This window comes from Anomaloglossus baeobatrachus, chromosome 3 (genome assembly GCF_048569485.1).
Source record: "Anomaloglossus baeobatrachus isolate aAnoBae1 chromosome 3, aAnoBae1.hap1, whole genome shotgun sequence".
NCBI lineage: Eukaryota > Metazoa > Chordata > Amphibia > Anura > Aromobatidae > Anomaloglossus > Anomaloglossus baeobatrachus.
Genome location: NC_134355.1, coordinates 178,536,307 through 178,562,781, shown reverse-complemented (window position 1 = coordinate 178,562,781; position 26,475 = coordinate 178,536,307). Strand labels below are relative to the sequence as shown.

The 26,475-nt window shown below is 51.2% G+C and overlaps 1 protein-coding gene across 1 annotated transcript in view; it reads left to right on the top strand.

The window, feature by feature from the left end:
• The first annotated feature begins 370 nt into the window (after window positions 1-370).
• HNRNPU (heterogeneous nuclear ribonucleoprotein U) overlaps window positions 371-26,475 on the top strand; it is a 66,054-nt gene continuing 39,949 nt past the window's right edge. The window contains exons 1-8 of the mRNA XM_075339598.1: window positions 371-1,055; window positions 14,632-14,731; window positions 14,817-14,890; window positions 24,422-24,561; window positions 24,644-24,743; window positions 25,527-25,639; window positions 25,730-25,996; window positions 26,085-26,204. Coding sequence (XP_075195713.1) covers window positions 530-1,055; window positions 14,632-14,731; window positions 14,817-14,890; window positions 24,422-24,561; window positions 24,644-24,743; window positions 25,527-25,639; window positions 25,730-25,996; window positions 26,085-26,204 — 1,440 coding nt within the window. The 5' untranslated portion in view covers window positions 371-529. The remainder of the gene's footprint in view (window positions 1,056-14,631; window positions 14,732-14,816; window positions 14,891-24,421; window positions 24,562-24,643; window positions 24,744-25,526; window positions 25,640-25,729; window positions 25,997-26,084; window positions 26,205-26,475) is intronic.

Here is a 26,475-nt window from a genome sequence, read left to right as displayed (position 1 = left end):
AATACAGCAGCCCTTGGGTTTGGTTTCCCTGTGGAGCTGCAGGACCCCAGACTAGGGCAGACCCTGCAGCAGCTTCTCATCACGTGACCGCAGCCTGCACAATTGCTCCCCATGAGGGAAGGGCTGAGGACGGTTTTCGTAGTGCAGCCCTCACGTCGCTGGCCCTGGGCGGACTGAGCTCAAGCCGCGCGATGTAGTTAGGCTGCGCATGCGCAGTCCCTGGTGCTGCTGGTTTTTCGCGCCATAACGTTTCTGTCGGGAGGTTTGACTAGATGGCGCTATAGAGCAGTCGTGCATTGCATGGGAGGCGGGGTTGGTGGAGCAGGCCGCACTACGCCGAGCCCCTTATTAGGGCGGGGTCAGTAAACCCTGGGCGATCCCCTCACACAGACGTTCATTCTCTGCCTCCCCCAGAGGGCACGCGCGCTCCGTCCTTATTTTCTCCGCCATTTTGAAGGAGTCGCGACGCAGGGAGAAGAAGCAGTCTATACAGCGAGTGGTATTGCAGGACTCCATCCCCGCCGCAAATATGAGCTCCCCGGTCAACGTGAAGAAGCTGAAAGTGTCGGAGCTGAAAGAGGAGCTGAAGAAGCGACGCCTGAGCGACAAGGGCCTGAAGGCCGACCTGATGGAGAGGCTGCAGGCCGCGCTGGACGAGGAGAGCTCTGGCGGCGGCGCCGTGGGCGGGGGAGTGTCTGCAGAAGGCATGGATGTCGGAGAAGAAGAAGCCGAGCCGGGAGTGGGAGAGGAGGACGAAGACGACGATGAGGAGGGCATGGAGGTGGGCGGCGAGAATGGCGGCAACGTGAGCCAGGGCGCCGAGGAGGAATCCACGGCAGTCTGCCCTGAGGATGAGAACGGGGACGACCAGGGCTTCCAGGAGGGAGAAGAGGAGGACGACGAGGAAGAAGAGGGCATCCCTGTGGGCCTGGAGGAGGACGAAGAGCAGGCGGGAGAGAATGGCGGGGACAAGAAGTCTGAGGCAGCGCAGTCCAGCGGCCCGCGGCCTCTCATGGCCCTCATGTGCGACGAGGCTGGAGCGCCCGCCCGCGGCGGTGAGTGCGAGGGGGTCGGAGCGCCCGCCCGCGGCGGTGAGTGCGAGGGGGTCGGAGCGCCCGCCCGCGGCGGTGAGTGCGAGGGGGTCGGAGCGCCCGCCCGCGGCGGTGAGTGCGAGGGGGTCGGAGCGCCCGCCCGCGGCGGTGAGTGCGAGGGGGTCGGAGCGCCCGCCCGCGGCGGTGAGTGCGAGGGGGTCGGAGCGCCCGCCCGCGGCGGTGAGTGCGAGGGGGTCGGAGCGCCCGCCCGCGGCGGTGAGTGCGAGGGGGTCGGAGCGCCCGCCCGCGGCGGTGAGTGCGAGGGGGTCGGAGCGCCCGCCCGCGGCGGTGAGTGCGAGGGGGTCGGAGCGCCCGCCCGCGGCGGTGAGTGCGAGGGGGTCGGAGCGCCCGCCCGCGGCGGTGAGTGCGAGGGGGTCGGAGCGCCCGCCCGCGGCGGTGAGTGCGAGGGGGTCGGAGCGCCCGCCCGCGGCGGTGAGTGCGAGGGGGTCGCGGCCGTTATTGTGTGACGTCACTTCCGAGGTCCTCTGCCGGGAGCAGCCATTCCGGCCCCTCTGTGTATTGTGGGGGATGGGCTGCAATTGTCTGGAGGCTACCAGCAGATAATGGGAGTGCTGGCAGATGGCCCCTAATGTAAGCCCCGTATACGGCAGCTGGAGGACGAGCCATCTCCACACTCCTGCCTCTGTCATCCATGGGGGCTGGTGACACCTGGAGGGGCTTCTCTCACCAGAACAAAGGCGTCATATAGGCGGTCTGCTATGTATGGGGGCCTGTGGTGGGCTATATGGCTGCTTTGTTCTCCTGTGGATTAGTATGAACTCTTAGGGCCTACTACGAATGGTTAATATAAGGCTGCTCTATTACCAGCAAAATGTGTGGCCTCTGGCGGTGGCGTGTGGAGCTGTGTAATCCACCTTGTATATAGGAATTACAGCATGGCCAGGATTACATGCTTTCCTGGGTGTAATCCATGTCTAGCGGTGACTTAGTATTGTTAGTTGTGGCCTTTTTCTTGTCAAAGCTAAGTCGCCAGGAATTGGTAGTCACTAGATGTCTGTTATCTCCCGGAGATACTCATCACTTGTCCGGATGTAACGTGGGTTGTCCTGTTTGGTGTTACTCGGTTATACGGAATAGTATAAGGACAGCTGATATAGGAAGTCACACAGGCCCATTACTAGATAGCAGCTTCACTTGTGTATCAGTGAAGGCTTTGCATGGTTGCAACTTACAGGGAACCTGTCAGGTCCCTTATGCGTTGTAACCTAGAAGCAGGGTGATGTGTGGCTTAGTAACCCCTTCCTACCCATCCCTGTGTTGTAATGGTGTGTATTATGAATGTATAAAAATGTTTACTTATGTGTTCCGTATGTAAATGAGCAGGGGCTCTAGCGCCCTGGGTGTCGCATCGCCCTGTGAGTGTTTGCATGTTTTCCGGGGTATCACACCCCTGTGGGCAGGATACCATATATTTACATGAGCAACGTCCCTGTCGCTCCTTGAGATCCTGCGCACTTACCATTCCCATAGCCTTCTTATCCGGTGCTTGCTTCTCGGCTGTAGACACGCACTGCGCATGCTCAAGACTCCTGTGGTTCCGGTCATGCGCTGTCTCGGCTGTTACTTGCTGACTTAAGACACGCACTGCGCATGACCAGGACCACAGGAGTCTTGAGCATGCTCAGTGCGCGTCTGAAGCCAAGAAGCAAGCATCGGATAAGAAGGCTATGGGGATGGTAAGGGCGCACGCGTGGGATCTCAAGGAGCGACAGGGACGTTGCTCAAGTAAATAGATGGTATCATGCCCACAGGAGCGTGATACCACGGAAAACATGCCAATAACCACAGGGCAAAGCGATGCCCAGGGACTAGAGCCCCTGATCATTTACATAAGGAACACATAAGTAATAAAACATATTTTATACATTCATAATACACACTATTACAACACAGGGATGGGTAGAAAGGGGTCACTAGGCCACACATCACCCTGCTTCTAGGTTAGAACGCATATGGGACCTGACAGGTTCCCTTTAAAGAGATTGTCCATTATTTGGACAACCTTCTCATTTCATGTTTGTGCCAATCTAAATAGAGAAGCTCCTACAATCCTCTAGTGCCATTTCGGCAATGTCTGTACTCACTCTCCCGGGGCCCACGTGAGGGTGTTGCGTCACTAGAGTCCTGAGCCCAAAACACGTCACGTGATCCCCGGGAGAGCATGTAATAATATCGGAGATGAGTTTTTTTGTTTTTTGTTGTCAAGGTGGACTAACACACGAACACTAACCAGGTTAAGGCTCATTCAGTTGTCTGCACATTGGTTTGATCTTGGACTAGCCATGGCTTTCCTGAGCCGATCATGACAGCCTCATAGAAAGCTGCTATGCTCCCGCAGGGATAACTTGCCAGTCTGAGATCAAGTCAATGTGACCGGATGTCTGACAGAGCCCTTAGGTGATGAATGTCTGATCACTCTGGGCCTTGTCATTAAAGGGAACTAATCAGGATTTTCATATATTAGGCTATGTGCGCACGTTGCGTAAATTCATGCAGTTACGCTGCGCTTTGCAGCGCAGCGTAACTGCATGCGTCCTGCGTCCCCTGCACAGTCTATGGAGATTGTGCAGGGGCCGTGCTCACGTGGCGTCTCAGAGCGCAGCGCTTCGGCTACTGCCGAAGCGCTGCGCAAAAAGAAGTGACATGTCACTTCTTTCCTGCGCTTTGCCGGCAGCTCCTGCTCTGTCTATGGCAGGAGCTGCAGGCAGAGCGCATGGAATCGGCGCTCACTACGGACATTTCTGCAGCGATCTAAAGCGCACGTGTGATCTTCAGATCGCTGCAGAAATTTCTGCAGGCTAGTACGCAACGTGCGCACATAGCCTAAGCTAAAGCCAGTGCTATACAGGCAGCTTATCTACATACCATTAGTGGTCAGCTCGGATGTTTAGGCTTTCAAATTCAAGAAAGTGAAGTTTATAAAATTAGCAGCTACTTGATTGGCATTTGCAACGGAGTAAATAACTGGGTGTGTATTCATCTGCATTTCCGCCCCCCTGCCTGTTCCTCCCTCTGTTCTCTATGCTAATTTTACTATTCACTAAAGGCCCCGTCACACTAAGCAACATCGCTAGCAGCATCGCTGCTAACGAACAACTTTTGTGACGTTGCTAGCGATGTTGCTGTGTGTGACATCCAGCAACAACCTGACCCCTGTTGTGAGGTCGTTGGTTGTTGCTGAATGTCCTGGGCCATTTTTTAGTTGTTGCTGTCTCGCTGTGAAGCACAGATCGCTGTGTGACAGCGAGACAGCAACAACTAAATGTGCAGGCAGCAGGAGCCGGCTTCTGCGGAGGCTGGTAACCAATGTAAACATCGGGTAACCAAGAAGCCCTGTCCTTGGTTACCCGATATTTACCTTTGTTACCAGCCTCCGCCGCTTTCACTGTCGGTGCCGGCTCCTGCTCTGTGCACATGTAGCTGCAGGACACATCGGGTTAATTAACCCGATGTGTGCTGTAGCTAGGAGAGCAAGGAGCCAGCGCTAAGCAGTGTGCGCTGCTCCCTGCTCTGTGCACATGTAGCTGCAGCACACATCGGGTAATTAACCCGATGTGTGCTGTAACTAGGAGAGCAGGGAGCCAGCGCTCAGTGTGCGCTGCTCCCTGCTCTCTGCACGTGTAGCTGCGTGCGCTGGTAACCAAGGTAAATATCGGGTTGGTTACCCGATATTTACCTTAGTTACCAAGCGCAGCATCTTCCACGCGGCGCTAGGGGCTGGTCACTGGTGAGCTCACCAGCAACTCGTGTAGCGACGCTCCAGCGTTCCCTGCCAGGTCAGGTTGCTGGTGGGATCGCTGGAGCTTCGCAGTGTGACATCTCACCAGCAACCTCCTAGCAACTTACCAGCGATCCCTATCGTTGTTGGGATCGCTGGTAAGTTGTTTAGTGTGACTGGACCTTAAGTTGTCATCGGAGTTGGTGCCTGCACATAGCGCTTATCTCCGGCGCCATCTTTGTGAAGAACGTGTTATCACCTGCTATTCTATTCTTCCGGCTGCGAGGGCGCCACATACGTCCTCACACCTTGTGCCCGCGGGAGCGGCAATGGTCACAACAGAAGTGGAGACTGCCCCGTGAAACAGCTGATCGGAGGATGCGACAAGAACAATCTGACAGCAGCGTGCCAGCAACATCAGCACCGGATCACACTGGGTCAGGTGAGGTAAGTTCACAAGCGACTCACCTAAACCTGTGACGTCCATGCCGCTGTGCTGGCACGGTGTCCTGGCAGGCTGCTGTGTTGGTATGGTGTCCTCTTCAGCAGCTAATAGTGTCCTCCGATCAGCTGTTGTCCACTTCTGTTGTGACCCCGCGGTCACGAGAGGAAAAGATGTGAGGGCGCATGCGCCGCCCTCTCAGCCGGAAGAATAGAATAGCAGGGGATGGTGCCAACTCCGACGCCATCTTGGTGAATAGTAAAATTGGCATAGAGTACAGAAAGGGAGGAACAGGCAGGGGGTGGGAATTCAGCTGAATACCCAGCAGTTATCATCTGCTCTGTTGCAAATGCCAATCAAGTAGCTGCTGATTTTATAACTTTCACTTTCTTGGATTCGAAAACCTAAACATCCGAGCTGACCACTCATGGTATGTAATCAGCCTGATAGTGCCAGTATAGCACTGGCTTTAGCTTGTATACGAAAATCCTGATTGGTTCCATTTAAACTCCACTGATGTGATGGGGAGCCATTCTCTGGACTTTAAGGCTATGTGCCCACGGGAAAAGTGTCCTGCGGTTATATCTGCAGGACATTCCGCAGGATCTCCCAGAAAACCGCAGCACAACTTTGTCTGTTTCCATGCTGCGGTTTTATTGCGGAATGTCCTGCGGATATGGTGCGGGCATTCTGCATTGAGGATACAGTACCATGGCTTCAGCACTGCATCCTCAATGCAGAACAAGTGCTGGAGTGATTGGGGCATTCATACTTGCCTCCATCACGCAGCACTTCACTGTCCGGCCGTCAGCGTCTGCACTGTCACTGGGCAGGAGAGGTGGGCAGGCCTGAACTAGCTCTGGCTGTCACATGACCGGAGCTCGTGCAGGCCCCGCCCACCTCCTGCTTCTTGCTCTTAGCTCCACTACCATGACGTCCTCTGCACCAGAAGAAAGTGACGGGGGTCTATCAAGGCAGGTAAGCCTCTAGCTCCATGGTGCAGCGCCGGGATTTCCGCAGGTAAATCAGCAGGAATAATTGACATGCAGTTATGTGCGGCTGCAGGACATCTGCAGGATATTCCGCAGCCGCACATTCCGCAACATGGACACACACTCCCCATAGGATAACATGGGGAGTGTCTGTACTTGCTGAAACGTGCGGATTTTTCTGGAAAATCCAGATAAATCCGCAGGGTTTCCGCGGCAAAAGTGGGGAACCTTTTTACTGCCAAGGGCCATTTTAGAATTTTCTACAAACCTTCGGGGGCCACATCAACTTGAAAACTACCCTGCTATTTGGTCAAACAATTAACTCACCCCTAATATGATGGCTGGAGCTGCTTCTCTTTGGTGCAGCTGTGATGTTTAGTGATATTGATCATGTTGTTTCTCACTACTGCTTTTCCAGGTTTCTCAGTCTGGAGACGCTGGGGCATATACATCACAGGAGACGCTGGGGCATATACATCACAGGAGACGCTGGGGCATATACATCACAGGAGACGCTGGGAGTACACATCCCAGGAGGGCCTTGGGCACCACGAAGAGCAGTGGGGGTACACACAGTACTAGGGGGTACACAGCACTGGATGAGGGGGGCAGCAATGGCTTGCAGACTTGCAGTACTGGGGGGCGGGAGGTACACAGCACAGGTCTCAGAGACGTGTACAGCAGGGAGGCTGGTAAATCTGCTTCACCTCTTCTGTGACATGAGCTCAGCGTGCTGCTTACCAGGGCTGTGGAGTCGGTAAGCCAAACCTCCGACTCCTCAAATTCTCTTGCACCGACATAATTACATATATATATATATATATATATATTACATATTTACAATTTATTAGTTTTTTGTGTTCTAAAGTTGTATTCCAATAAATATTTTATGTTCTATCCAAATATCTTGATTATTGTATCATAAAAACAATTAAATGTCTGATGTTCACATTGTACTACAATAAATTTTTCACTTAAATATAAGCATTATACTAAATGTTATTATTTAGTAAAATATTCAGCACATTCTGCATTGCACTCCTGTCCCCAATTTATTATATATTTTAAGAGTCGGAGTCGGTGCATTTTATACCGACTCCGACTCCACCAAAATGAGCTCCGACTCCACAGCCCTGCTGCTTACCCTGCCCACAAGGTAATCCCTGAGCACGCTAACACAGGCCAGGGTTGAGCCTAGAAAGTACGGGCTGCAGTCAGGTCCCGGAAGGAGCCCGTTCATTCTAGCGTCTTCAGTAGTCTGTTACAATGTACCAGCTGCAATCAGGATCTGGAAGGAGCCCATACGCTCTAGCATCTACCCACAGACCAGAGTGTGTGCGCTTTCTCGCATCATGCCAGGGGATTTAAAGGGCTGGAAGACTGCAAAAGTGCGGCTGCCGCTTGAGCGCATGTGCCTGGGGGCCACAGAAAAAGTAATCGCAGGCCGGAGGTTCCTCACCCCTGCCTTATATACAGCATTCCAGAATACTGTATATAAGAGCAGAGGCCACTGTGTAATGTATAAAACACCTTTATTATACTCGCCTAGGAGGCAGTCCGGTCTGATATGGGTGTCTCTGCACTCAGTCCAGCGCCTCCTCTATCTTGCGCGTTCGCCGTCGTCCTTCTGAGGCCCATGTGAATGGCGCGTCCTCGTCATCCACACCGGCCAGCATTGCGATCCTGCACAGACTCACTTTGATCAGCCCTGCTGAGGTCAGTATTGTAGTGCGCATGTGCAGGCAGTCTTTGACCTTTCCTCACGCCTGCACGTTACAGTACTTTGCACTCAAAGGGGCAGATCAAAGTGCACGAGCGCAGTGCCAGCCTACGTGGATGACATGAGATGCATCAAAACACTGGGCTGGGGAGAAGAAAGGCAATTGCTCAAGATGGGACCAAGAGCAGCAACACCCACCGGACCACCCCCTAGGTTAGTATTATAAAGGTGGTTTCTTTGTCGCTCCATTGGGAGACCCAGACAATTGGGTGTATAGGCTATGCCTCCGGAGGCCGCACAAAGTATTACACTAAAAGTGTAAAGCCCCTCCCCTTCTGCCTATACACCCCCCGTGCTCCCACGGGCTCCTCAGTTTTTATGCTTTGTGCGAAGGAGGCAGACATGCACGCACAGCTCCATAGATTAGTCAGCAGCAGCTGCTGACTATGTCGGATGGAAGAAAAGTGGGCCCATATAGGGCCCCCAGCATGCTCCCTTCTCACCCCACTCTTGTCGGCGGTGTTGTTAAGGTTGAGGTATCCATTGCGGGTACGGAGGCTGGAGCCCACATGCTGTTTCCTTCCCCATCCCCCTTAGGGCTCTGGGTGAAGTGGGATCCTATCGGTCTCCAGGCACTGAGACCGTGCTTCATCCACAACTCCTGGGAGCCTGCTGGATAGGAGCCGGGTATCGTTCAGGGACATGGCCCTGCTACTTGGAGGTACTCTGTGTCCCCGTGGGGACCGAGCACAGCAACACTCCAGCATTGCTGGGTGTGCTAGTGCACCGGGGACCGCGGTGCTGACCGGGTTAAATGTGCCATTACACACTCAGCGTCGCTGAGTGTGTTTATGTAGGGGGACTACCGCGCTGACCGCCGCCGCCATGTTTAACACTGAGGCGCGGCTGGGACTTGTGGTGCGCCGGGGACTTCCGCGCGGCCGCGCTTTTACGGCGGCCACGCTTATTACTAGAGTCCCCGGCTTTTGCGGCCTAGTCTTTCTTCCTCCCGCCCACAGCCCTGACAAGCAGGGGAAGGGCGGGACGCTGTACAGACGAGCAGCAATGAGGGCTGGAGAATGCTTTGCATACTCCACCCCCCTCACTCTGCACTGTGGGGCTCCAGTTCCCGCACTTTCTGGGTCACGCCCACGACTCCCTCCTCTCCTCAGGACGCCGGCAGCCATTCCTGTCAGCTCCTCGGACGCTGCAGAGGGGGACAAATTCTGGGAGACCCAGGCAGGGATTCTGGTGGCCTCACAACCGCTTTAAGCGGGTGGTAAGCAGCACCTGTGGTGCTAGCCCCATTGTGCAGAGGTGTAATGATATGTTTATGGTATATACTTTACACTGTATAGTGCACAGTTGTTTTCTGGCTATATACTCTATTGTGTTGCTCAGGGAAGACAATAGCATGGCGCCCACAAAAGGCAGGGGTGCCAAAACACAGGCTTACTATGCTGCCTGCGCCGCATGTACGACGCCGCTACCGGCAGGTTCCACTGACCCTCATTGTGTGCACTGCTCGGCCCCTGCTGCACTTACTCAGCCGGAGCCTCTGCTAAGGGGGGCCCAGGGGGAGCCACCTGCTGACACTCCAGGTGACAGGGACGGAGTTTGCAGTCTTTACAGATAAACTCTCGGAAACTATGGCTAAGATACTAGAACCCTTGCAGTCCAGACCGGTATCTCAGCACAGGGACTCTGTTGAGTCATTGTTCCCTGGCCCCCCTCAGTTGGACCAACAATGTCACCCCGGGGTATCTCATAGATCCCAGGCTGGGGGCTCTGACGCGGACCCCAGCCCCAGACCGATTAAGCGAGCTCGCTTGGAAATTCCCTCGACATCATCATGTTGTTCAGGGTCTCAGCGAGGGGAATCTCTGGTTGATGACGCGGAGGTAGCTGATCAGGATTCTGATCCTGAGGCCGCTCTCAATCTTGATACTCCGGACGGGGACGCCATAGTGAACGATCTTATTGCGTCCATCAATAAAATGTTGGATATTTCTCCCTCAGCTCCTCCGGTGGAGGAGTCGGCTTCTCAGCAGGAGAAATTCCGTTTCAGGTTTCCCAAGCGTACACAGAGTATGTTTCTGGACCACTCTGATTTCAGAGAGGCAGTCCAGAATCACCATGATTGTCCAGATAAGCGTTTTTCTAAGCGCCTTAAGATTACACGTTATCCCTTTCCCCCTGACGTGGTCAAAGGTTGGACTCAGTGTCCCAAGGTGGATCCTCCAATCTCCAGACTGGCGGCTAGATCCATACTTGCAGTGGAAGATGGGGCTTCACTCAAAGATGCCACTGACAGGCAGATGGAGCTCTGGTTGAAATCCATCTATGAAGCTATCGGCGCTTCTTTTGCCCCAGCATTCGCAGCCGTATGGGCGCTACAAGCTATATCAGCAGGTCAAGCGCAAATTGACGCAGCCACACGCACTTCCGCGCCGCAGGTGGCGTCCATAACCGCTCACACGTCAGCAATGGTGTCTTACGCTATTAATGCTGTCCTGGACTCTGCGAGCCGTACGGCGGTTGCATCCGCCAATTCGGTGGTACTCCGCAGGGCCTTGTGGCTACGGGAATGGAAGGCAGATTCTGCTTCCAAAAAGCGCTTAACTAGTTTGCCAATTTCTGGCGACCGATTGTTTGGCGAGCGTTTGGATGAAATCATCAAACAATCCAAGGGAAAGGATACATCCTTACCCCAGCCCAAACCGAACATACCCCAACAGAGGAGGGGGCAGTCGAGGTTTCGGTCCTTTCGGGGCGTGGGCAGGTCCCAATTCTCCTCGTCCAAAAGGCCTCAGAAAGATCAAAGGAACTCTGATTCATGGCGGTCTAAGTCACGTCCAAAAAAGACCACAGGAGGTGCCGCTACCAAAGCGGCTTCCTCATGACTTTCGGCCTCCGCAATCTGCATCCTCGGTCGGTGGCAGGCTCTCCCGCTTTTGCGACACCTGGCTGCCACGGGTAAAAGACCGCTGGGTGAGAGACATTCTGTCTCACGGTTACAGGATAGAGTTCACCTCTCGTCCCCCGACTCGATTCTTCAGGTCATCCCCGCCTCCCGAGCGAGCCGAGGCTCTTCTGCAGGCGCTGGGCACTCTGAAGGCAGAGGGAGTGGTGGTCCCTGTTCCTCTTCAGCAACAGGGTCACGGTTTTTACTCCAACCTGTTTGTGGTCCCAAAGAAGGACGGGTCTTTCCGTCCTGTCCTGGACCTGAAACTGCTCAACAAACACGTAAAGACCAGGCGGTTCCGGATGGAATCCCTCCGCTCCGTCATCGCCTCAATGTCCCAGGGAGATTTCCTTGCATCGATCGATATCAAAGATGCTTATCTCCACGTACCGATTGCTCCGGAGCACCAGCACTTCTTGCGCTTCGCCATAGGAGACTAACACCTGCAGTTCGTGGCACTGCCGTTCGGCCTGGCAACAGCCCCACGGGTTTTCACCAAGGTTATGGCTACTGTAGTAGCGGTCCTCCACTCTCAGGGTCACTCGGTGATCCCTTACTTGGACGATCTCCTGATCAAGGCACCCTCTCAAGAGGCATGCCAACACAGCCTCGACGCTACTCTGGAGACTCTCCAGAGTTTCGGGTGGATCATCAATTTTCCAAAGTCAAATCTGACACCGGCCCAATCGCTGACATATCTTGGCATGGAGTTTCATACCCTCTCAGCGATAGTGAAGCTTCCGCTGATCAAGCAGCAGTTGCTACAGAAGGGGGTACAATCTCTCCTTCAAGGTCAGGCACACCCCTTGAGGCGCCTCATGCACTTCCTGGGGAAGATGGTGGCAGCAATGGAGGCAGTCCCTTTCGCGCAGTTTCACCTGCGTCCTCTTCAATGGGACATCCTTCGCAAATGGGACAGGAAGCCGACGTCCCTCGACAGGAACGTCTCTCTCTCTCTCAGGCGACAAAAGCTTCCCTTCGGTGGTGGCTTCTTCCCACTTCATTATCGAAGGGGAAATCCTTCCTACCCCCATCCTGGGAGGTGGTCACGACGGACGCGAGTCTGTCAGGGTGGGGAGCGGTTTTTCTCCACCACAGGGCTCAGGGTACGTGGACCCGGCAAGAGTCCTCACTTCAGATCAATGTTCTGGAAATACGGGCAGTGTACCTTGCCCTGAAAGCGTTCCAGCAGTGGCTGGAAGGCAAGCAGATCCGAATTCAGTCGGACAATTCCACAGCGGTGGCATACATCAACCACCAAGGCGGCACACGCAGTCGGCAAGCCTTCCAGGAAGTCCGGCGGATCTTGATCTGGGTGGAAGCCACGGCCTCCACCATCTCTGCAGTTCACATCCCGGGCGTGGAAAACTGGGAAGCAGATTATCTCAGTCGCCAGGGCATGGACGCAGGGGAATGGTCCCTTCACCCGGACGTGTTTCAGGAGATCTGTTGCCGCTGGGGGGTGCCGGACGTCGACCTCATGGCGTCCCGGCACAACAACAAGGTACCGACGTTCATGGCACGGTCTCAAGATCCCAGAGCTGTGGCGGCAGACGCCTTAGTTCAGGATTGGTCGCAGTTTCAGCTCCCTTATGTGTTTCCTCCGCTGGCACTGTTGCCCAGAGTGTTACGCAAGATCAGGGCCGACTGCCGCCGCGTCATCCTCGTCGCTCCAGACTGGCCGAGGAGGTCGTGGTACCCGGATCTGTGGCATCTCACGGTCGGCCAACCGTGGGCACTACCAGACCGACCAGACTTGCTGTCTCAAGGGCCGTTTTTCCATCTGAATTCTGCGGCCCTCAACCTGACTGTGTGGCCATTGAGTCCTGGATCCTAGCGTCTTCAGGATTATCTCAAGAGGTCATTGCCACTATGAGACAGGCTAGGAAACCAACGTCCGCCAAGATCTACCACAGGACGTGGAAAATTTTCCTGTCATGGTGCTCTGCTCAGGGTTTTTCTCCCTGGCCTTTTGCATTGCCCACTTTTCTGTCCTTCCTTCAATCTGGACTTGAAAAGGGTTTGTCGCTCTGCTCCCTTAAGGGACAAGTCTCAGCGCGCTCTGTGTTTTTCCAGAAGCGCCTAGCCAGACTTCCACAGGTACGCACGTTCCTGCAGGGGGTTTGTCACATCGTTCCTCCTTACAAGCGTCCGTTAGAACCCTGGGATCTGAACAGGGTGCTGATGGTTCTTCAGAAACCACCATTCAAGCCAATGAGGGATATCTCTCTCTCACGCCTTTCGCAGAAAGTGGTCTTCCTAGTAGCAGTCACCTCTCTTCGGAGAGTGTCTGAGCTAGCAGCGTTGTCGTGCAAAGCCCCTTTCCTGGTGTTTCACCAGGACAAGGTGGTTCTGCGTCCGGTTCCGGAATTTCTCCCCAAGGTGGTATCCCCTTTTCATCTCAATCAGGATATCTCCTTACCCTCTTTTTGTCCTCATCCAGTTCACCAATGTGAAAAGGATTTGGACTTGTTAGATCTGGTGAGAGCACTCAGACTCTACATTTCTCGTACGGCGCCCCTGCGCCGCTCGGATGCACTCTTTGTCCTTGTCGCTGGCCAGCGTAAAGGGTCACAGGCTTCCAAATCAACCCTGGCTCGGTGGATCAAGGAGCCAATTCTCGAAGCTTACCGTTCTGCTGGGCTTCCGGTTCCCGCAGGGCTGAAGGCCCATTCTACCAGAGCCGTGGGCACGTCCTGGGCTTTGAGGCACCAGGCTACGGCTCAGCAGGTGTGTCAGGCGGCTACCTGGTCGAGCCTGCACACTTTCACGAAACACTATCAGGTGCATACCTATGCTTCGGCGGATGCCAGCCTAGGTAGACGAGTCCTTCAGGCGGCGGTTGCCCACCTGTAGGAAGGGGCCGTTTTACGGCTCCATTACGAGGTATTATTTTACCCACCCAGGGACTGCTTTTGGACGTCCCAATTGTCTGGGTCTCCCAATGGAGCGACAAAGAAGGGAATTTTGTTTACTTACCGTAAATTCCTTTTCTTCTAGCTCCAATTGGGAGACCCAGCACCCGCCCCTGTTTTTTTTTGTGTACACATGTTGTTCATGTTGAATGGTTTCAGTTCTCCGATATTCCTTCGGATTGAATTTACTTTAACCCAGTTTATAATTTTTTTCCTCCTTCTTGCTTTTGCACCAAAACTGAGGAGCCCGTGGGAGCACGGGGGGTGTATAGGCAGAAGGGGAGGGGCTTTACACTTTTAGTGTAATACTTTGTGCGGCCTCCGGAGGCATAGCCTATACACCCAATTGTCTGGGTCTCCCAATTGGAGCTAGAAGAAAAGGAATTTACGGTAAGTAAACAAAATTCCCTTCTTTTACATTATACAGAGCGACCAGAGCTCTTGTTAATCTGCAGGTGAATGAATTGCAGACTACTATATACACCATAACTGCAGGTGTATTGCTTCCCTCGCATTCCCCATGGCAGGTTCGTTTTTAATTACTTGATATACCAAAACTGGAAAAAAAATGCCCAGTCAATCTAATATACCGCACTTGTACAGTATGTAACATGCAAATTTGCTGTTAAAATTATGCAGCTACTAAAACTCATGGATACTGCTGTTGGAAACTTTGGGTATACCCATCACTATAGCAATGTGTGTACTGGGGGGGATGGTTTTGATGTTGAAGAATAAAGCTTTAAACTTTTTTATTTTTTTTGTAGATGGCAAGGATCAAAAGGATAAGAAACGTGGAGTAAAAAGACCCCGTGAAGATCATGGACGGGGCTACTTTGAATATATCGAAGAAAACAAATACAGCAGGTTTGTAAAACACATTCATCTAATGTAACTTTTTCAGCCTCCCTACATTCAGGGGTTTTCTAACCAATTATACAAAATTCTGTAGGTCAAAGTCCCCACAACCACCTGTGGAAGAGGAAGATGAAAAACTGGATGAAACAAATGTTCTGCTGGACACCTGTAAGTAGCAATGTCAATCTCAAGTATGGGAAACTAGTTGGTCTGTGTACCTTGTTGAGCCTTGTAAGCACATGCTGCTGATACTTTTTATGGTAGAGTAGAGCATGGTCCACCCCCGCAAAAGAAATAAATTTATATATTATAATTTGGTCCCACAGGTTTAAAGTGCACCAATCACCTGGCTTTTCCTATATAACCTAAAGACAGTGCTATCGGGTTGATTCTCTACATACCTTTAGTTGTCAGCTAGGATTGTGTTTTGGAAACACAAGTAAGTAAAGTTTGTAAAATGAGCAGCTTTTTGATTGGCAGCAGCTGCCAATCAGCTAGTGGCTGTTGTGGGTTTTCATAGGGATTCCTGCCCCCATGGCTGTCACTCTCACTATCTGTTATTTCTGCTAATTCTATTATAGAAGCATTCTACTTAATGGCTAGAAGGACCTTTACTGATGCCATACTCATGTGACCAGAAGGGGTGGGGCCTCAGCCAACATGGTTGATACCAGGAAGCAACATTATTTTTCTGTTGGCTGAGGCCCTGCCCCTTCTTAGCACATGGGTATGACAACAGCAAAGGTCCTTCCAGCCACTTAGTAAAGCGCTTCTATGATAGAATTAGCAGAAATAACGGGGGGGACGGGACAGTCAGGGGGGCGGGAATCACTATGAATATCCGCCCCAGCTATTGGCTGATCGGCAGCTGCTGCCAATCAAAAAGCTGTTCATTTTACAAACTTGTTTCTAAAACATTACATCCTAGTTGGGGTATGATAGTGCCAGTATAGCACTGGCTTTGAGTTGTATAGGAAAATCCTGGTGATTGGTGCATTTTAAGTAAGTTAGTGTCCTTTTCAAGCTTCAAACTCAGAGCATCCATGTGCTTTACTGGCTATGAAGCATGAGCAGCGCACAGTGAGCAAAGAGGGCCAGATTCAGCAATTTGGCCACCCTCATCTGGGCTCTTGCAGGTTGTAAAGCATAGAGCAGTGCTCACCACCAACTCCATTCCTCAGCTACCAAACAGATTAGAAGTTATCCACTATTTTACATTGCTGGCCCATTCATAAGCTATTTCCTCATTGTCTAATCGCACCACCACTGATCAACTGTTCTCTGAGCTAGTGGTGGCAGCAGGTGGCCAGTTATGCTAATTTCCAGAGCTGCCCTGTCAACTGATCACAGCCAGGTACTGCACATCTGCCCCATTGATTTGAATGGGAGGCGGATGTGCACTACCCAGTCACTATCCATTGACGGCAGCTCTGTAGATGAAGATTTATTATAATTATAATAATAATAATTTCTGGCTTCCGACACAGAACAGCTGATCAGCAAGGTGTCATTGTTTTTTTTGTTTTTTTTGCCATCCTTTATAATAAGCCTCATGTCATATATTTTTTTTTCTTTGTCGCTCCATTGGGAGACCCAGACAATTGGGTGTATAGCTTCTGCCTCCGGAGGCCACACAAAGTATTACACTTTAAAAAGTGTAACCCCTCCCCTCTGCCTATACACCCTCCCGTGCATCACGGGCCCATCAGTTTTAATGCTTTGTGTTGAAGGAGGCACACATGCACACCAGGGCTGTGGAGTCGGTAAGCCAAACCTTCGACTCCGACTCCTCAAATTCTCTTGCACCGACTCCGGCTCCGACTCCGACTCCTACATATATTGCTTAGTTAGGTGAAAAATTTATTGTAGTACATGAATATGTGTATGTGAACATCAGACATTTAATAATTTTTATGATACGATAATCAAGATATTTGGATAGAACATAAAATATATTTATTGGAATACAACTTTAGAACACAAAAACTGTAATAAATTGTAAATATGTAATACACTATGTAATATACAGTAGATTACATATATATCTTGTGTGTGTATATACACTGTGTGTGTATATATATATATATATATTACATATTTTACAATTTATTAGTTTTTTGTGTTCTAAAGTTGTATTCCAATAAATATTTTATGTTCTATCCAAATATCTTGATTATTGTATCATAAAAACAATTAAATGTCTGATGTTCACATTGTACTACAATAAATTTTTCACTTAAATATAAGCATTATACTAAATGTTATTATTTAGTAAAATATTCAGCACATTCTGCATTGCACTCCTGTCCCCAATTTATTATATATTTTAAGAGTCGGAGTCGGTGCATTTTATACCGACTCCGACTCCGACTCCACCAAAATGAGCTCCGACTCCACGACTCCGACTCCGACTCCACAGCCCTGATGCACACAATGCTCCACATTTTAGTCAGCATCAGCTGCTGACTATTTCGGATGGAAGAAAAGAGGGCCCCCGGCATGCTCCCTTCTCATCCCACTGAGTCGGCGGTGTTGTTAAGGTTGAGGTACCCATTGCGGGTACAAAGGCAGGAGCCACATGCCGTTTTCCTTCCCCATCCCTTAGGGGCTCTGGGTGAAGTGGGATCCTAACCGGTCATCCAGGCACTGGGACCGGGCTCCCTCCGCAGCCCCTGGTGGTATCTGCCGGACCGGAGACTGAGTATCGTCAGGGACAAGGCCCTGCAACTACAGGTACTCTGTGTCCCCTTTGGGACGGTGCATGGAGCACCTGGGCCTCAGATGCTGCAGCGCCTGCAGTGTTGTTTTTTTGTCCGGGGACTACCGCGCCGACCGTGCCTGCTTGCCGGCCGCGGTTTTTACTTTAGTCCCCGGCTTTTGCGGCCTAGTACATTAAACTCCCGCCCCCGGGCCTGCCAGTCAGGGGCAAGGGCGGGACGGTCGGCGTGACGCTGACAGTGAGGGCTGGAGCGCACATAGCTGTCCTCCTCCCCCCTCACTAATCCCTATGGGGCACCAGATTCCCGCACTTTTGTAAGTTACGCCCACGGCTCCCTCCTCCCCTGTGAACGCCGACAGCCATGTTTTAACAACTCCTGCCGGTGGAGGATTTCTGGCTGCAGCTCTGGGAGACCCGAGGCAGGGAATCTGGTGGCCACACACCGCTGGAGCGGTTGGTAAGCCACACCGGTTACCGGTGCTGGTGCCCCTAGGGTGCTGAACTGTATATAGATACATTATATTTGTATACTTTTTCCGGTTCAGCTGTACTGTTAACTTGTGGCTATATACCCTCAGTGATCACGCTCCTGGGAAACAACAGCATGTCGTTCACAAGGAGCAAGGGGGCCAAGGCACAGGGTTATTTTGCTACCTGTACCTCTTGTGCGGCTATGTTACCTGCTGGTTCCACCTACCCTCACTGTGAGCAATGCTCGGCCCCTGTGGCACTCGCTCAGCCGGAGCCTGAGGCACTAGGGGGTCCCTCGGCCCAGGCAGAACCGCCGGCCCCCCCTGTCCAGATGGCAGGGACAGAGTTTGAGGTTTTAGCCGACAAACTCTCTGAGTCGCTTTCTCATTCCATGACTCAGTCTATGGATAAATGGTCGGCTAAGTTTCTAGAGGTTTTGCAGTCCAGACCGGCCCTTACACAGGCCCCGGGCACTGCGGGATCACCCCCAGGCCCCTCTCGGTCTGCGACTAAGCGTGTTCCTGGAGTGGCCTCTAGTTATTACGTGCAGGACTCCGGCACGGACCGCAGTCCCAGACCAGCTAAGCGGGCTCGCTTAGAATCTTCCCCGACTTCATCACGCAGTTCGGGGTCTCAGCTCGAGGATTCTCTAGAGGAGGCGGAGGTCGCAGCTCAGGACTCTGACCCTGACGTTGCTCTCAATCTGGATACACCTGAAGGGGACGCCATAGTAAATGACCTTATAGCGTCCATCAACCAGGTGCTAGATCTGTCTCCCCCAACTCCGCCTACAGAGGATTCGGCTTCACAGCAGGAGAAACACCAGTTTAGGTTTCCTAAACGTACCCGGAGTGCTTTCTTCGATCACTCTAACTTTAGAGATGCTGTCCAGAAGCACAGGGCTTTCCCGGACAAGCGCTTTACTAAACGCCTTAATGACACGTTACCCCTTCCCCGCTGACGTGGTTAAGGGTTGGGCTCAGTGTCCCAAGGTGGATCCTCCAGTCTCTAGACTGGCGGCTAGATCCGTAGTAGCAGTGGCTGACGGTGCATCGCTCAAGGATGCCACGGACAGGCAGATAGAGCTCCTACTGAAATCCATCTATGAAGCCATAGGCGCGTCTTTTGCCCCAGCCTTTGCAGCAGTGTGGGCACTCCAGGCTATCTCAGCTTGTCTGTCTGAGATTAATGCGGTCACCCGTACCGCTGTGCCACAAGTCACATCTTTGACTTCTCAGGCGTCAGTATTTGCATCCTACGCCATGAATGCTGTCCGGGACTCGGCTAGCCGTACAGGGGTAGCATCCGCCAATTCTGTGGCAGTCCGCAGGGCCATGTGGCTACGCGAATGGAAGGCAGACTCTGCTTCCAAAAAGTTCTTGACCGGTTTGCCTTTTTCTGGCGACCGATTGTTTGGCGAGCGATTGGATGAAATTATTAACCCCTTCACGACCATGGACGGATATATCCGTCATGGATCGTGTCCCGGTAAGCCCCGCCCCCTGCCGCGGGCAGGCGGCGTGGATCGGCACACATATCAGCTGTTTTCAACAGCTGACATGTGTGCCTACATGTTCCGAGTGGAATCGCATTCCACCCGGAACATTAACCCCTTAGATCTCGCTGCCAAAGTCTGGCAGCGAGATCTATATGCGCGCGGCCATCTTTTTTACTTACCGCCGCCCCCTCCGGACGTCACGTGACGTTCGGTGGTTGCCATCGTAGCACAGGGTCATGTGATGACGCCTGGTGCTACGAAGTTTCACTTTCATTCTTCCTCGGCACGGAGCAGAGGAAGAAAGAAAGTGACTATTTCTGCTGTTTACAGCGGTCTAGCTGTGATCAGCAGATAGCGATCAGCAATCGGATTGCTGATCGCTATAGCCCCCTAGGGGGACTAGTAAAATAAAATAAAAAAAGTAAAAAAGTTTTAAAAAATTAAAAAAAAAACAAAAAACCTAAAAGTTCAAATCACCCCCCTTTCCCCCCATTGAAAATTAAAGGGTTAAAAAATAAATAAATATACACATATTTGGTATCGCCGCGTTCAGAAATGCCCGATCTATCAAAATATAAAATCAATTAATCTGATTGGTAAACGGCGTAGTGGCAAAAAAATTCCAAACGCCAAAATTACGTTTTTTGGTCGCCGCAAGTTTTACGCAAAATGTAATAACAGGCGATCAAAACGTAGCATCTGCGCAAAAATGCTACCATTAGAAACATCAGCTCGAGACGCAAAAAATAAGCTGTCACTGAGCCATAGATCCCAAAAAATAAGAACGCTACGTGTTTCGGAAAATGGCGCAAAACGTGCGCCACTTTTATTGGACAAACTTGTGAATTTTTTTTAACCCCTTAGATACAAGTAAACCTATACATGTTTGGTGTCTACAAACTCGCACCGACCTCAGGTATCATACCCACACATCAGTTTTACCATATAGTGAACACCGTGAATAAAACACCCCAAAAACTATTGTGCCATCACACTTTTTTTGCAATTTTTCCACACTTGGAATTTTTTTGCTGCTTTCCAGTACACCATATGGTAAAACTTATGGTTTCATTTAAAAGTACAACTTGTCCCGCAAAAAACAAGCCCTCATATGGCAAGATTGACGGAAAAATAAAAAAGTTACGGCTCTCGGAAGAAGGGGAGCAAAAAACAAAAACGCAAAAACGGAAAGTGCCCCGGGGCTGAAGGGGTTAAGCAATCCAAGGGAAAGGACTCGTCCTTACCCCAACCCAAACCAAACAGACCTCAGCAACGGAAAGTTCAAGCGAGGTTTCGGCCCTCAGCTAGATCCCAACCCTCCTCGTCCAACAGGCCACAGAAGAGCCAGAGGAACTCTTCTGCATGGCGGTCTAAGTCACGTCCTCCAAAGACCGCCGGAGGCACAGTCTCCAAGGCTACCTCCTCATGACTTTTGGCTGCCCCAAACCGCATCCTCGGTCGGTGGCAGGCTCTCCCGCTTTTGCGACGCCTGGTGGCCACATGTCCAAGACCGATGGGTGAGGGACATTCTGTCTCACGGTTACAGGATAGAGTTCAGCTCTCGTCCTCCGACTCGTTTTTTCAGAACATCTCCGCCCCCCCGAGCGGACCGTTGCGCTTTTTCAGGCGGTGGACACTCTGAAAACAGAAGGAGTGGTGATCCCCGTTCCCCTTCAGGAACGCGGTCGCGGTTTTTACTCCAATCTGTTCGTGGTACCAAAAAAGGACGGATCATTCCGTCCCGTTTTGGACCTCAAATTGCTCAACAGACATGTGACAACCAGGCGGTTTCGCATGGAATCCCTCCGATCTGTCATCGCTTCGATGTCCCAAGGAGACTTCCTAGCATCAATCGACATCAAAGATGCCTATCTCCATGTGCCGATCGCTCGAGCATCAACGCTTCCTGCGTTTCGCCATTAAGGACGAACACCTTCAGTTTGTGGCACTGCCTTTCGGCCTGGCGACAGCCCCACGGGCCTTCACCAAGGTCATGGCATCCGTCGTAGCGATCCTACACTCTCAGGGCCACTCGGTGATCCCTTACCTAGACGATCTCCTAGTCAAGGCACCCTCACGGGTGGCTTGTCAACACAGTCTGATCGTTGCTCTGGAGACTCTCCAGAGGTTCGGGTGGATCATCAATTTTCCAAAGTCAAAATTGTCTCCGACCCAGTCACTGACGTACCTCGGGATGGAGTTTCATACTCTCTCAGCGATGGTCAAGCTGCCGCTGGACAAACAGCGGTCGCTGCAGACAGGGGTGCAATCCCTTCTTCGGGCCCAGTCGCACCCCTTGAGGCGCCTCATGCACTTCCTGGGGAAGATGGTGGCAGCAATGGAGGCAGTTCCATTTGCGCAATTTCATCTGCGTCCACTCCAATGGGACATTCTCCGCAAATGGGACAAGAGGCCGACGTCCTTAGACAGGAACGTCTCTCTGTCTCTGGAAGCCAAGACCTCTCTTCAGTGGTGGCTTCTCCCCACTTCTCTGTCGAAAGGAAAATCCTTTCTGCCCCCATCCTGGGCTGTGGTCACGACGGACGCGAGCCTGTCAGGATGGGGAGCGTTTTTTCTCCACCACAAGACTCAGGGAACCTGGACTCCGACAGAGTCCTCCCTTCAGATCAATGTTCTGGAGATAAGGGCAGTGTATCTAGCCCTCAAGGCCTTCCATCGGTGGCTCGAGGGCAGGCAGATCCGCATACAGTCGGACAACGCCACGGCGGTTGCATACATCAACCACCAGGGCGGCACTCGCAGTCGTCAAGCCTTCCAAGAAGTCCGGCGGATTCTGCTGTGGGCGGAGGCCACAGCCTCCACCATCTCCGCGGTTCACATTCCGGGCGTAGAAAACTGGGAAGCAGACTTCCTCAGTCGCCAGGGCATGGACGCGGGGGAATGGTCTCTCCACCCGGACGTGTTTCAAGAGATCTGTTGCCGCTTGGGAACGCCTGACGTCGATCTCATGGCGTCTCGGCACAACAACAAGGTCCCGGCATTCATGGCACGGTCTCAGGACCACAGAGCTCTGGCGGCGAACGCCTTAGTTCAGGATTGGTCGCAGTTCCAACTGCCTTATGTATTCCCTCCTCTGGCAATGCTGCCCAGAGTGTTGCGCAAGATCAGGGCCGACTGCCGCCGCGCCATCCTCATTGCTCCAGATTGGCCAAGGCGGTCGTCGTACCCGGATCTGTGGCATCTCACGGTGGGGCAACCGTGGGCGCTCCCAGACCGACCAGACTTGCTATCTCAAGGGCCATTTTTCCATCTGAATTCTGCGGCCCTCAACCTGACTGTGTGGCCATTGAGTCCTGGCTCTTAGCGTCCTCAGGGTTGTCTCAAGATGTCATTGCCACTATGAGACAGGCCAGGAAACCAACGTCCGCCAAGATCTATCACAGAACTTGGAGGATCTTCTTAGCCTGGTGCTCTGAGAGGGGGTTTATCCCCTGGCCGTTTGCCTTACCCAGGTTTCTTTCCTTCCTTCAATCGGGATTGGACAAGGGTTTGTCTCTCGGCTCTCTCAAAGGTCAAGTCTCGGCGCTTTCCGTGTTTTTTCAAAAGCGTCTAGCCAGGCTTCCGCAGGTCCGCACGTTCCTGCAGGGAGTTTGCCACATAGTCCCACCTTACAAGCGTCCGTTGGAACCCTGGGATCTCAACAGGGTTCTACGGGCTCTTCAAAAACCACCTTTTGAGCCGCTGCGGGATGTCTCTCTATCACGTCTTTCGCAGAAGGTGGCATTTCTAGTGGCGGTTACTTCACTCCGTGGAGTGTCAGAGCTTGCAGCGCTGTCATGCAAAGGCCCTTTCCTGGTTTTTCACCAGGATAAGGTGGTTCTGCGTCCGGTCCCGGACTTTCTCCCTAAGGTGGTGTCCACTTTTCATCTCAATCAGGATATCTCCTTACCTTCATTTTGCCCTCATCCAATTCACCAATGTGAAAAGGATTTGCATTTGTTAGATCTAGTGAGAGCACTCCGGATCTACGTGTCTCGCACGGCGCCACTGCGCCGCTCTGATGCACTCTTTGTCCTTGTCGCTGGCCAGCGTAAGGGGTCACAGGCTTCCAAATCAACCTTGGCTCGATGGATCAAGGAACCGATTTTTGAAGCCTACCGTTCTTCTGGGCTTCCGATTCCTTCAGGGCTGAAAGCCCACTCTACCAGAGCCGTGGGTGCGTCCTGGGCATTGCGGCACCAGGCTACGGCTCAGCAGGTGTGTCAGGCGGCTACCTGGTCGAGTCTGCACACTTTCACAAAACACTATCAGGTGCATGCCTATGCTTCGGCAGATGCCAGCCTAGGTAGGCGAGTCCTTCAGGCGGCGGTTGCCCACCTGTAAGAGGGGGCCGTTGTTTCGGCTTTTTATCGAGGTATTTTTACCCACCCAGGGACTGCTTTTGGACGTCCCAATTGTCTGGGTCTCCCAATGGAGCGACAAAGAAGGGAATTTTGTTTACTTACCGTAAATTCCTTTTCTTCTAGCTCCTATTGGGAGACCCAGCACCCGCCCCTGTTCCCTTCGGGCTGTTTGTTCTTTTGTGTACACATGTTGTTCATGTTGAATTGTTCTTTTGGTTCATGGTTTCAGTTCTCCGAACATCCTTCGGATTGAATTTACCTAAGACCAATTTATAAGTTTCCTCCTTCCTGCTTTGGCACCAAAACTGATGGGCCCGTGATGCACGGGAGGGTGTATAGGCAGAGGGGAGGGGTTACACTTTTTAAAGTGTAATACTTTGTGTGGCCTCCGGAGGCAGAAGCTATACACCCAATTGTCTGGGTCTCCCAATAGGAGCTAGAAGAAAAGGAATTTACGGTAAGTAAACAAAATTCCCTTCATTTTCCTCAAATTACCATGTACACAATCTGCCTCCTAATACGGGCAAGCATGGCAGACCAGGGACTAGCCATGGACCCAATGTCCTCCGGTTTCTGTAGCACCTGTATGCACCTACTGCTTCAGCCTGCATAAAGGCCACATTTTAATCCATATTTATGTTTAACAGATAATTGTGATCTTCACTTCAAGATTTCACGAGATCGTTTAAGTGCCACGTCTCTTACAATGGAGAGTTTTGCTTTCCTGTGGGCTGGTGGCAGAGCCTCATACGGTGTCTCAAATGGCAAAGTCCTCTTTGAGATGAAGGTAGGTTATGTTTTAGAGAAGTTATGCAAGTTCATTTGGCTTTTGTCTGCTGTGCTGAATGTTTTTTTTTTTTTTTCTTCAGGTGACCGAAAAGGTTCCTGTGAAACATTTGTACTCTAAAGATATTGATGTACATGAAGTGCGTGTTGGTTGGTCTTTGAGCGCCTGTGGGTTTATGCTAGGTATGTAAAAGATCAAACACAACGTGTGGTGGTTTTTTTTTTTTTTTTTTGGTTTTTTTTGTTTTTGTGTTTTTCCCGCTTACTAATAATGCCTAATTTCCTGTATAATGCAACTGAAACATATTAGTAATATTTTTTAATTTTGAGAGTAAGAGCACTAGTTGGAGGCAGCAAACCTGTATTCTCCCAGTCCTTCCTGCCGATGAGAAGTGCATATAATATTCAGTCTAAATGGCCTGGCTGTCGTAGTGCTGCCTATGGGCTCAAGATGGCGAGCGTACACTTCTCAGGTAAGAGCTGGACTAGCTTTATACTGGCTTGCTGCCTGTACATGTAAAATGTTCTGCTTCCATAAAAGAAAACCAAAGTCCTGGAAAACTCCTTTTGTACAAATTCATCTTCAAATCTCTTTAAAATTAAAGGAAGGGCTGGTAGTTCCTTAAAACAAATACAAATGATAGGACTCTTAGTGATTGGGGATGACTTACTGACAGTATATTGCTTCTTTAAACCTTGAGTTTTGTCTCTGGGCAGCATATATCTGGCTCATTTAAGCCAATCTGTGGGAGCAGGTGGGGAGAAGCCCGCCAGGCACCAGCCTGTCTGAATTGTCTACTGTGCGGCTCTGTACCGCGTTGGCTAATTGTGTAGTGTTGTGTGTGTGTTGTTTTTTTTTTTTTGTTTTTTTTTTTAAATGCAGTGTTTATCACATACCTGGCTGAGAACATATAGCAGTATTACATGTCAGGTCCTCTGTAAATTTTATCCATATAATGTCTATAGGTGAAGATGAAGACTCCTATGGCTATTCACTAAAAGGATCCAAGTCTTGTAATGCAGTGGTTGAAGACTATGGTGAAAAGTATGATGAGAATGATGTAATCACCTGTATGGCCGTAAGTTGATTAACAAAAAAAAAAAGTTTGGTTTTTCTGTGTGAAGATAAGACATGTATTTTGTACCATATACTCTTTCATGTTTTATAGAATTTTGAAGGTGATGAAGAAGTTGAGCTTTCGTTTGCAAAAAATGGACAGGACCTTGGAGTGGCTTTTAAAGTTGATAAAGATATGCTATCAGAGAGACCACTTTTCCCACATGTCCTTTGCCACAATTGTGCTGTTGAGTTTAACTTCGGCCAGCAAGCTGAACCGTTCTTTCCAGTTCCTGAAGGATTTACATTTATTCAGAATGTCTCACTTAACGAGCGTCTGAGAGGTCCCTTAGGGCCTGATCAAAAGAAGGATTGTGAGGTGCGATCATTTAGTTTTTCTTAGTTCATTTAGTTACTTAACCCTCTACGATGGGGATCTTGTTTTTACTATTTATTTCTATTGTTAGGTTATTATGATGATTGGTTTGCCAGGAGCTGGGAAAACCACTTGGGTCAATAAACATATTTCTGAGAATCCTGGAAAATACAATGTCCTTGGAACAAATAATATCATGGAAAGAATGATGGTAAGGTGCATGTGCTTTGCTTATCACAATTTTAGTGAGAAAATTCAGGTGTCTGTCTTGGGTGCATATTGTGTGTTTGTGGGTTTTTGTTTTTTTCTTTTTCGCTCCTAATTGGGAGACCCAGACAGTGGGTGTATAGCTACTGCCTCTGGAGGCCGCACAAAGAACTACACTTAAAAGTGTAAGGCCCCTCCCCTTCTGGCTATACACCCTCCCGTAGGAGTACAGATTCCTCAGTTTTAGCTTTGTGCGCAAGGAGGTCAGACACGCA